This window comes from Schistocerca serialis, chromosome 2, assembly GCF_023864345.2.
Source record: "Schistocerca serialis cubense isolate TAMUIC-IGC-003099 chromosome 2, iqSchSeri2.2, whole genome shotgun sequence".
NCBI lineage: Eukaryota > Metazoa > Arthropoda > Insecta > Orthoptera > Acrididae > Schistocerca > Schistocerca serialis.
The window spans coordinates 580775064-580787261 of NC_064639.1; the positions used below are offsets into that span (position 1 = coordinate 580775064).

General features: G+C 43.7%; 1 protein-coding gene across 1 annotated transcript in view; it reads left to right on the plus strand.

The window, feature by feature from the left end:
* The window catches only part of LOC126456245 (uncharacterized), a 410153-nt gene that overhangs the window by 232960 nt on the left and 164995 nt on the right, over window positions 1–12198 (plus strand). The window contains exon 3 of the mRNA XM_050091997.1: window positions 1813–1955. Within this exon, the coding sequence (XP_049947954.1) occupies window positions 1813–1955 (143 nt within the window). The remainder of the gene's footprint in view (window positions 1–1812; window positions 1956–12198) is intronic.

A 12198-nucleotide genomic window follows, 5' to 3' on the forward strand; every position in this document is an offset into this window, starting at 1 on the left:
ATGGAAGAACAAGAGATTTGAAGAAAGGTTTCCAACCACGAGCAGTTTTCTATAAGGATAAGGACGGAAATCTAATTGGAGATAAAAGCAAAGTCCTAGGAAGGTTGCAAGAGTTTTTTATCGAACTGGAAAGAAGGGGTTGAAGAAGAAGGAACTGTGATTGAGAATGAAAGGAAACATGACTCTGAACAGGAATGAGATGTAGAGGATCAGGAAGAGGAAGTAGTACCAGAGCTAGATGAAGTGAAGAGTGCTATCAAGAGCCTAAAAATCATCAAGCAGCAGGAGAAGATGGCATAGAGGCCGAATTATTAAAATATGGGGGAAAGAAAATGGAGGATGCAGTCCGGGAATTGACAGAGGAAATATGGATAAATGAAGTAATGCCTAACGATTGGAACATGGGAATTATCTGCCCGTTACATAAAAAAGGCGAAAAGTCAGAATGTAGTAAATATCGCGGAATTACTCTCTTGGACGTAACATATAAGATACTTAGTAAAATTTCAGCTTCCAGACTTGAAGGGATGATAGAAGGAATTTTGGGGGACTATCAGGCTGGATTTAGGAGGTACATATTCACGATGGATCAGATATTTTTATTAAGACAAGTGCTAGAGAAGTTTTATGAGTATGACACGCAACTACATCAGTTGTGCATTGATTTTAAGCAAGAGTACGACAGCCTACACAGGAAGAAACTTATACAGATCATGAAAGAATTTAGAATCCCACTAAAACTGGTCAATTTAAAGGAAATGACATTGAAAGCAACAACGTGTAAAGTAAGAACAGAGCAAGAACTGTCTGGAGAATTCCAAGTACAGACAGGGCTACGACAAGGGGATGTGATCTCTACAATGCTATTTAATTTAGTTTTAGAAAAGGTGATGCTACAAATGCCGATAAACCCAGGAGGAACAATACTTAGTCGGCAAGTTCAAGTGGTAGCATAGGCGAATGACGTAGCATTAATGGCAAGGAATGTAAGGGCACTAAAGGGGAACTACGATACGTTAGAGGAAGCAGCTAGAGAAGTAGGTTTTGAAATGAACAAAACAAAACAAAGTAGGCGGTGATGGGGGAGCACAATATAAACGGACAAAATAATTCAATAGTAATGAATGGGAAAGAAAAATATTTAAATATTTAGGTTCTGTAATAACAGGGAAGAATAAGATGGGCAGGACATATTCAGAGAATGCCAGAAACTCGGAATGTCAAGAAAGTTTTCATGGGAAAACCTTGGACATTGCAGTACGACCTGGGTAATGTTTGTATTATCAGTTCGCGTTCTCAACTTCGGTGTGGCACCGCTATCTCTGGACAATACTACACTTTGTACGAAAGTTTGGTTGATAATTTGAGGAATATAAATAAATAGAGGTCGATAATTCAAGGCAGTACGAAAAAAACAAGTACTCTGGTGACTTAGCCGGTTGCCCTAACGCCGCTTTTCGGCGGCTGGCGCTCTCGTATGGTATTCAACATGTTTGTAAAATTTTGAACTTCGACTTCTTGTCAATCCTTGAGAACTGTGTCCTACTAAACCAGCATGTAAAAGATGAGTAAAATCGTGGGCTTCTTGTGTGTATTCTACCCTTATGGGTTGTTCACTCACAGTTTTCACTAACAACTCCCATGATTTAATTTGGGTATGACACTTGTATTTAACGTTGCAATTTCCGTATAATTCGATATACGAGTACAAAAGTAAACCAGTGGTCGTCGTGTGTGTCCAAGTAATTGTGCGGGTAGCTGTTAATCTGTGGTGGCAGTGTGCTTGTTGTGATGACTAATGTTTGGTTACAGGCAACACTGAAGTCATTGTGACGGTGACCGCCATGGAAGACGGCGTAGGCGACGCGGAGGTGGACGCGCCGCCGCCGCCGTGGGCTGTGGCGACCGTGCGTCTTGTGGCCGCCGGCAGCGGCGCCTGTAACCTACCGCCACAGGTGACGTACCCACTATCCAGCCATCACTGCGCTGCCTCGTCTTTAAGCAGGTTACGCTCCCGGTCACCATTTTACACGGGGACGTTTGACTTCGAGCTAGGAGTCTCTCTCGAGAGGTTTCCGTTAGTAGAATTCGTTGTGAGCCAAACAACCAGTTTACTGTGCTTCGTGGTCAGAACACTCTTTTTGGTGGTCCTTCCTGCCGAAGAAGACGTTAAACTCGGGGGTGATTCGAAATCACTATTAATACAGTGTCTCGAAAGAGGTTCAACGAATTCGAAAGTAAAATTCTGACCACCGACCTGACAGAAGGTCCTAAGAAGCTTTGGTCGTATGTTAAGTCGGTAAACGACTCGAGCGTTCTTTCCAGCCACTCTGTGACCATAATGGCAGTGAAACAGAGTACGACACAGAAAATGCTGGAACACTAAACGTCTTTTTCTAAAACTGTTTCGCCGAGGAAGATCGCACTGCAGTGCTTTTTTAAAGCGTCACAAGAACGACAAAACGGCTGAGTCGTGAGTCCTGCTTGGGTTGCTCAGTCGGTAGAGCACTTGCCCGCGAAAGCCGAAGGTCCCGAGATCGAGTCTCGGTCCGCCAAACAGTTTTAATCTGCCAGGAAGTTTCAAAACCGCTGATATCGAAAAGCAACTGACGGGATACCAATACGATTGTACATAGACTATGCGGAAGAACTTGCCCCTCTCGTAGCAGCAGAGAGTAGCTAAATTTTCCTGATGATTGGAAAAACCATAGGTCACTCCCGTTTTCAAGAAGTGGTCGAACAGTCTCACAAAGGTATAGCCCCATAACTCTGATGTCGGTCAGTAGTAGGATTTTGGAACATAGTTTACGCTCGTTTGTTGTCTTTGGGAGCCGAAAATCTGCTCTGTAGGAACCAACTTGGGTTCCGAGAACAACGATCGTGAGATCCAATCCATCTCGCTCTGTTCGCCCACGATAACTAGAAAGCGGTAGATACAGGGACCCTGCAAGATGCAGCATTCCTTAACTTTTGAAAGGTATGCTATACAGTTCCAGATTGGCGCCTAACAAAGCGTACGGAATATAAGACCAACTGTGTGACAGGACTGAAGAGTTTCTAGCATGTCATTCTGAATGAAGAGGAGTCTTCAGACGTAGAAGTAAATTCGGACGTGCCCCAGGATAGTGTTATAGGCTCATTACTTTTCGTTTTATTTAACCTAACAGATAACGTAGGAAGTTCCATGAGGCTTTTCGCGGCGATGCTGTTATATACAGATAAGTCACGACGCTAGAAAGTTGCAGCGAAATGAAGGATGACCGGCAGAGGATCGGCGCTTGGTGCAGGGAGTGGTAGTTGACCACTGACATAAACAAATGTGAAGTATTGCGAATGCACAGGCAGAAAGACCCTTTATTGTATGATTACAGAATTGCAGAACGATCACAGCAAGCAGTTATTTCCACAAAATACCAAGGAATATGCGTACGAACCGATATAAAATGGAACGACCACATGAAACTAATCGTAAGTGATGAAGATCCTAGACTGAGATTCATTGGTAGAATCCTCCGGAAATTTGGTCCACCAATAAATGAAGCAGGTACAAAACGCTCGTTCTACTCATACCTGAATTCCGCTCGTTGGTACGGGATTCCATCTAGATATGATTGATAAAGGAGACAGACAAGATCCAAAGAAGAGCGGCGCGTTTCTTTACAGGTTCATTTAGTAAGCACGAACGCGTCACAGAGATGATCAACCAACTCCAGTGCCCGACTCTGCGAGAGAGGCGTTCTGTATCAAGGTGTGGCTTAATGCTGAAGTTCCGAGAGCGTACGTAGCTAGAAGAGTCTGCAGATACACTGGCGGAAAAAAATCGGAACACCAAAATATAATTAATGAAGAATAATGTAATTTCAGGAATGCATTTGTCTAGGTAACAGGTGTAAGTGATTGTCGCCGCAAGATCACAGGTTAATGTAAGTGCGAAATAAACCATTGCAAATTTGAATTGCTGGTACATTAATAATCGGCTGCTGGTACATTAATAACCGGCGTAACCGCTAGAACGTTCAATGAAAACTTGCAAAGGTGCATGCATTGTGTTGTACAGGTGCCAGATGTCAGTTTGTTGGATGGAATTCCATGCCTGTTACACTTGGCCATTCGATACAGGGATGGTTAATGTTGGTTGTGGATGACGCTGGAGTTGCAGTCCGATGATGTCGCACTGTGCTCGATGCGACACAGAGCTGGTGACTGAGCAGGGCAAGACAACATCTTGACACACTGTAGAGCATGTTGGGTTACAACGGCGGTAGGTGGACGAGCGTTATTCTGTTGGAAAACACCTCTGAAATGCTGTGCATAAATGGCAGCACAACAGGTAGAATCACCAGATTGACGTACAACTTTGCAGTCACGGCGCCTAAGATAACCACTAAAGTGCTCCTACTGTCATAAGAAATCGCGCCCCAAACAATAAGGTCAGTTGTAGATCCAGTGTGTCTAGCACGCAGACAGGTTGGTCTCCGTCTAACTAACACGCGGCCGTCATTGGCACCGAGGCGGAATCAGCTTTCATCAGAAAACATAACAGACCTCCACCCTGCTCTCCAGTGAGCTCTCGGTTGAAACTGCAAATGGCGGTTGTTTGGGTTCAGTTGAAGGCATGCTGTAAGGCATTCGGTTCGGAGCTATCCTTGAAGTTACCGATTTGCAACAGTTCTGTTTTGTCGCTGAGGTGCCAAATGCTGCTCGCTTGCTGCTGTAGATGCTGTACGATGCGCAAGAGCCATACGTAGAACATTATGGTCTTCCCTCTGTGCACGTGGCCCTCTGGAGCCCGGGCTTCTTGCGGCCGTACGTTCTCGTGACCATTGGTGCCAGTGGCTACAATCATGCCAGTTTTTTCTGCAATATCGCAGAAGGAGCATCCATCTTCTCGTAGTTACATTACACGACCCCATTCAAACTCACGTGTTGATAATGACGTCTTTGTCGCCTTAATGGCATTTTTGACTAACATCATCTCACCATGTCCAGTCTCAAAGGTAACTAAAGCTCACGACCGTTACAGCGGGTATTTAAAGCAAACCTGATTTGTATCCTCATAAAGGCGCTACTGGTGCCACTCTTATGCTACTAAGGTGAAATCTGAATAGACATCATCTCTCGAATGTGGAAACACGCGTACCAACATTCGTTTATGACGCATAACTCCTTCTTGAAATAGTGATTTTTCCGCCAGCTTATATTGCTTCCTCTTACGTATGTCTCGCGAAAAGGCAATGAAAATAAAATTAGATTGGAGCCCACACGAATGCTCACCGGCAACCGTTATTCCCGCGAACTATTCGTGACTGGAACAGAAACAGGGGAAATGGTACACAAAGTATCCTCCGCCACATACCACAAGGTGGCTTGCGGAGATAGCTGTAGATATAAGATTAATGTAAGCAACAGTAAACAAGGGTAATGGAATATGTAGTCCACTTTCATTTGGCAATGCTGAGTGAATTGTATTGGGAAATTAGCTCTAAAAATAATAGATGAGTTTTGTTACTTGATCGACAAAAGAAACTAAGGACTGTCGTAGCAGAAAGGGTATAAAATTCATTCTGGCAATAGCAGGAAACAAGTTTATGGAAAAGAGAAGTTTGTTGGCATCGAATATAAATTTCAGTGTTAGGAAGTATTTTCTGAAGATATTTGTATGGCACCTAGCTTTGTGCAGAAGTGAGATAAGACGTTGAACAATTTGGGAAAAAAACTAATAGACGTTTCTGAATCGTGGCGCTACAGAAAATGTGCTGAAGATCAGTGGCTAGATCGTATAAAAAATGTTTATGACACAACTTGGTTAAAAGAAGGGATCGGCTGATATGACACGCACAAAGGCGCCAAGGATTAGTCAGTGGGGTAGCAGAGTTGTGTGACGGGTACAATATGTCGAGGGAGACCACGGTTTGACTACAGTAAGCAGGTTCAAACTGATGTAAGCTGCGGTAGTTATGGGCAGATGAAGGACTTGCGCGGGATCGATTACAGTGGTGAGATACATCAAATCAGTCTTCGGATTGATGACCACTAAAACGACTAAAATATTAACACGTCGTACTGGACAAGCTCTCATCGAAGTATATCTCATGATAGTGGTACAATAAGATGAGTGAACCTACCGCAGGTATTCAGAATGGCGCTGAATGCACATGAAAACAACTTACGACATTCAACTTCGAAGTAAAGACTAAGCCATTCCGATTAACTTCTGACAACGGGAATCAACATTCGAAGTCATTCGAAAAATTTGTAGTTCATATGACTTAGTGTGCCTGTACTTCCTTCGTAATGGAGAGCTCGGATTTTTATGTTAATGTTATTACATTTTAATTTCGTCTTGAACCGTCTTGTCGTAATTATCAGGATACCAGTTTCTTGTCAATGACGGTAAGAGCAGAAAGTAAATTTCAGTAACAAGATCTTTAAAAATAGTGTATTCTACAACAAAAGTTTTCCTTTTTTAAATAACTCTTTAAAATCGATTTTAAAGATAGTCCGGCACGATTGTAAATACCTCCCTTTTCCATTTCTTTCGATCTCGTCGTGATGTGCCATCATTATAAGCGATCCACAGTTTTCAAAAAGTATGTTCACTGCACGTCTTCTTTTTCTTGTTTTTCTTCTTCTTCTTCACCTCCGCTTTCTTTTGCAAAGGGATGTATGAAATGCACTTTCATACTATTGATTATGTTAGTCTTCTATTCCTGTGAAATTTATATTCATCCCTATATTCATTCGTCATCCTAGGTGTCTTATTACATTGTTTCCTTCTATCGCGGTACGGGATCGAAATGTAAACGTTAAAGAGACCGTTCGGTTTTGTCATGTTTATGCTGAACAAACTGAAATAATGCATGGTATCTCGGATATATTGAAAAACGTGTTCTAGTAAAGTTGAGAGGTAATATCGCACTGAACTGTTGGTCTACATCGAGGATGCAGGGATCCCACACAATGTTGGCTGCCTGTTGAATGATTTATGTCGCGTCAAGTTTTTTATCTTCGGTTGCTAAAAGTCTACGTGGCTAAGTGTCAGATTGCAATTGGAGACGTCCGAGTTTTTTATCTTAGTACCTAGTAAACCCTGAGTTTTTACAGAATCGAACTCCCACGTATAAAACAGCGTCAAACTTCTGATTTAAATATTTGATGTTAACCATGAAGCAAGAAAAAGTTTAGGAAAGTTTTGAAATCATGCTTAAAGTTTGTTGAAAGTTACTAAGTGCTCTCATAATGAAACACTGGATGAAAACAGCCTAGGTAATTTGCACTTCATTTTAAGCAATATCAAGTTTTCTACTCATCTCAATGTTTATGAGGTCATATCCCCTGAACTGTGTGTCGTAGTATGATATAATTATGCTGGTACATTCAGTGATATATACAGAAACTATCTGCAAAGTATACTGCGAATAGAGTTAGTAGTAAAGTAGTAACAAATTAAAAGATGTCTGATGCTGAAGTTATACTGGGCACCATTTGAAGCACAATCTGGTTTTTCACAGATCTAAATGTCTATAATGTCAAATCTTCAGAATTATGTGTCATAAAATGATATAATTTGGCAGGTACATTCAGTGGTGTATGTGGATACTGTCTACAAATTTTGTTGCGAATGGAGTCATTGGTAAAGAAGCAATAAATTAAAACGTCGTGTCTGATGCTGAATTCTTCTGCATGGACAGCGTAAATTTATTATGTGATTAACTTTGCTTTCCTTCATCGTTTGGTGGTGGTTGTGAACAAGAAAAAGTTTCTTAACGATTGCTCTCATTCTAAAATACTGGATGAATTAAGTCCGGGTATTTGCGGGTCAGCTAGTCTGCCTCAAGATAGATACGCAGTTTGTAACTGTAATATTTGTGTTATCGTGTTAAATATTTAAAATATGATTACGCTTCTTAATAGTTTCCTTACGATAGCATTAAAAAATTTTATTTTCGGTCAATAACTATGAGATATATTGAAAATCTAACTTTTGTTACCCTGGAAGCCATTACAAGTTACCGAGCGAGGTGGCGCAGTGGTTAGCACACTGGACTCGCATTCGGGAGGACGACGGTTCAATCCCGTCTCCGGCCATCCTGATTTAGGTTTTCCGTGATTTCCCTAAATCGCTTCAGGCAAATGCCGGGATGGTTCCTTTGAAAGAGCACGGCCGATTTCCTTCCACATCCTTCCCTCACCCGAGCTTGCGCTCCGTCTCTAATGACCTCGTTGTCGACGGGACGTTAAACACTAATCTCCTCCTCCTCCATTACAAGTTAGCTGCCGCCGCTTAGAGTTCCGAGTTCCAGGATATCCGCTTAGTAATAAAGAAGTTGTTTTCTCCTGTCACTTGTCTCTTCTTTTACTTTTGATAATCATTTCTAAGTGGAAAAATCTCAAATTGCAACCTGGCTCAGTGTTGTTACACTATAGGTTCCTCGATAAATGGCTGGGAAAGTCTGTTCAAAGTCCAGAGGGAAACAGGGAACGACCACCTCCAGTGTACTATTAAAACCAATCTTCGGTTGACGACTGCTTCATTGTGTGTCTTGGTTGCTAAGTGATGTCTGACTACAAATCACAAGGTCTAGGGTTGAGGACTAGATTTTTTTTCTGTCACATATCGCATCTTTCACCTCTGGACATGACTCGTTGGTCTCATGAATGACAAGTTATGACGTCGTTCTGAGTTAAAGTGTAAATAACCCTGTAATATCTACACTCCTGGAAATGGAAAAAAGAACACATTGACACCGGTGTGTCAGACCCACCATACTTGCTCCGGACACTGCGAGAGGGCTGTACAAGCAATGATCACACGCACGGCACAGCGGACACACCAGGAACCGCGGTGTTGGCCGTCGAATGGCGCTAGCTGCGCAGCATTTGTGCACCGCCGCCGTCAGTGTCAGCCAGTTTGCCGTGGCATACGGAGCTCCATCGCAGTCTTTAACACTGGTAGCATGCCGCGACAGCGTGGACGTGAACCGTATGTGCAGTTGACGGACTTTGAGCGAGGGCATATAGTGGGCATGCGGGAGGCCGGGTGGACGTACCGCCGAATTGCTCAACACGTGGGGCGTGAGGTCTCCGCAGTACATCGATGTTGTCGCCAGTGGTCGGCGGAAGGTGCACGTGCCCGTCGACCTGGGACCGGACCGCAGCGACGCACGGATGCACGCCAAGACCGTAGGATCCTACGCAGTGCCGTAGGGGACCGCACCGCCACTTCCCAGCAAATTAGGGACACTGTTGCTCCTGGGGTATCGGCGAGGACCATTCGCAACCGTCTCCATGAAGCTGGACCACGGTCCCGCACACCGTTAGGCCGTCTTCCGCTCACGCCCCAACATCGTGCAGCCCGCCTCCAGTGGTGTCGCGACAGGCGTGAATGGTGGGACGAATGGAGACGTGTCGTTTTCAGCGATGAGAGTCGCTTCTGCCTTGGTGCCAATGATGGTCGTATGCGTGTTTGGCGCCGTGCAGGTGAGCGCCACAATCAGGACTGCATACGACCGAGGCACACAGGGCCAACACCCGGCATCATGGTGTGGGGAGCGATCTCCTACACTGGCCGTACACCACTGGTGATCGTCGAGGGGACACTGAATAGTGCACGGTACATCCAAACCGTCATCGAACCCATCGTTCTACCATTCCTAGACTGGCAAGGGAACTTGCTGTTCCAACAGGACAATGCACGTCCGCATGTATCCCGTGCCACCCAACGTGCTCTAGAAGGTGTAAGTCAACTACCCTGGCCAGCAAGATCTCCGGATCTGTCCCCCATTGAGCATGTTTGGGACTGGATGAAGCGTCGTCGCACGCGGTCTGCAGGTCCAGCACGAACGCTGGTCCAACTGAGGCGCCAGGTGGAAATGGCGTGGCAAGCCGTTCCACAGGACTACATCCAGCATCTCTACGATCGTCTCCATGGGAGAATAGCAGCCTGCATTGCTGCGAAAGGTGGATATACACTGTACTAGTGCCGACATTGTGCATGCTCTATTGCCTGTGTCTATGTGCCTGTGGTTCTGTCATTGTGATCATGTGATGTATCTGACCCCAGGAATGTGTCAATATAGTTTCCCCTTCCTGGGACAATGAATTCACGGTGTTCTTATTTCAATTTCCAGGAGTGTAGTTAAATCAGTTCAAAGATCGTAGGAGGCAAGAGTATACCGCTTCCAGAAAAACCTTGTCTGTTAAAGTAATTTCAAGTCGATGACAGCTTTATGTTCATTATACGAGACAACTGCATGGAACCGGTGTTGAAGATTTTACTCAGTTGGGGTTCCAAACGTCAGATACTTCAGTGCCGCGTCTTGATGTCGCAGCTTAGTGCTGCTCGTCGGAAACGAAGAAGCTTGCGAGTGACCGACAAGCTGTAGCATGCAGTCTTCGGCTACTGCCTACTTATTCACCAGTTTAGGCGACGGGTGCTACACGCAGCTAACATGTCGCTCAATTCTGTGTCGTGCGAATCTTCTGTTTCTCCCTTCATTGTCTCTGCACACATCCCTCGTCCTCTTTTACCGAAAATTCCAGCCACCCTAGATGAGCAGCCAACTAAGAAATGAAGTTGGCGCTCCACGAAATGGAAACTGTCCCCAATTAAAAAATAAAAGTTAACCGCTAAATTACTCCCTGGCTGCCGCTGCATTATGAATGCCTCGCCACAAATGAGTTTCTGTTGTACGGAATCCCCAGTAGCATAAAAAATCTTCCAGAGAAAGATTCACCGAAAGGTCTCCCTGTTTAAACTGGCGGCGAATCACAAAAAAATAGCTCGACTCATATATCTGTTAGTCAAAGTATCTCGTTTTAAAGGAATGAATAACAATATTTATTAATTTTATGTGTTTTATCATCTATGTTGTATGTGCTCCACAGCACCAAGCCAAAATTAACAAGATACGTGTAATCGTTGCATGCTTACTTGAATAAGAGTCGTCTGAACTATTAAATGGAACCATATAACATAATGCAGCATGTGTCACGATTCCGCAAATTCTCTGTTACATTTTCTTTAAGAACTGATGTCGCTCTGACACTTTAATGACGCATTACCATAACATTATTTTCATGACAGGTGGAAGCTGAAGAGTTAACGAACATTTCTAAATTTGTTGCGTATATGCTAGTGTTTACGGTTACTCGGATAGAATTTCATAACCTGCAAGGTCCAGCCATCCTGATTGTATATAAGTAGACGCTAATATGAGGACACTACAATCTACATAAATAAAAATTAAAAAGCTTTATAAACTTCCAGGACGCTAATTGGATGTCGGGAGTTCCAAGAGTTCTAAAGGCAGAAATAAGCATAAATAAATCATTCACATCGTTAGATATCCTAGTAAGCGAAAATCCAACAAGTCAGTAAATGAACAGCAGTGATTTATGATAGTATGCAATACATCCTTTCCTTTCTTCGTGTCTACTATCTCCTTCGCAAATAAGTTACCCGTCCACAAAACGTTGATGATGTAGCTACCCTGACGAATGGATTCGGGGTGGCGGGCGATAGCATGTTCGGTAGGCATTCATCAATGTCGAAATGCTGGCCGTTAAGGTAACATCCTCGGCGTCTCCTTTCTGCGGGGAAGTAGACAGACGTTAACAGCATATCCAATTCCGAGCTTATGATAGTCGCTCACTATATGTATTTATTTCAGACTCCTTCAGTCCAACAATTTATTCACTTTGTTTGTTACTTTAACTACAAATTGTCGCTAGCTTTAGTAACCACCGGCGTATGGTCCTTGGACTAGGAACTTCTATCAGCAGTGAAATGCGTGTCCTGGTGATTTGGTGGTAAAGCGCTTGTCTGGAAAACGGAAGGTCGCGGAATATTTCAATCTGCCTTCAACCCATCCTTCACCTCGCGATTATATGAAGATTCGTCAGGGCCGACACGTTGAACTTTAGGTACACTTTCCGCAGGAGGGTCACTGGAGTAGGTTAGAGACGCTAGTCGGCGAAATGGAGTCTAAACGCAGTAATTATTCCGAGTGTGAAATAATAATTTATCCTGAAGATCAGGGTTCAATTCCCGTACTGACCATATTAATTCGGGGATTCTGCGATTTACCGTCCTCGCTCCAGCTCCTTTTTATAGATCACCGATTATATCACGCTCATCCTTATTAAGCCTAAGCTTCACTTCAATGATTACACTAATCGTGACCTTAAATCCTTTTT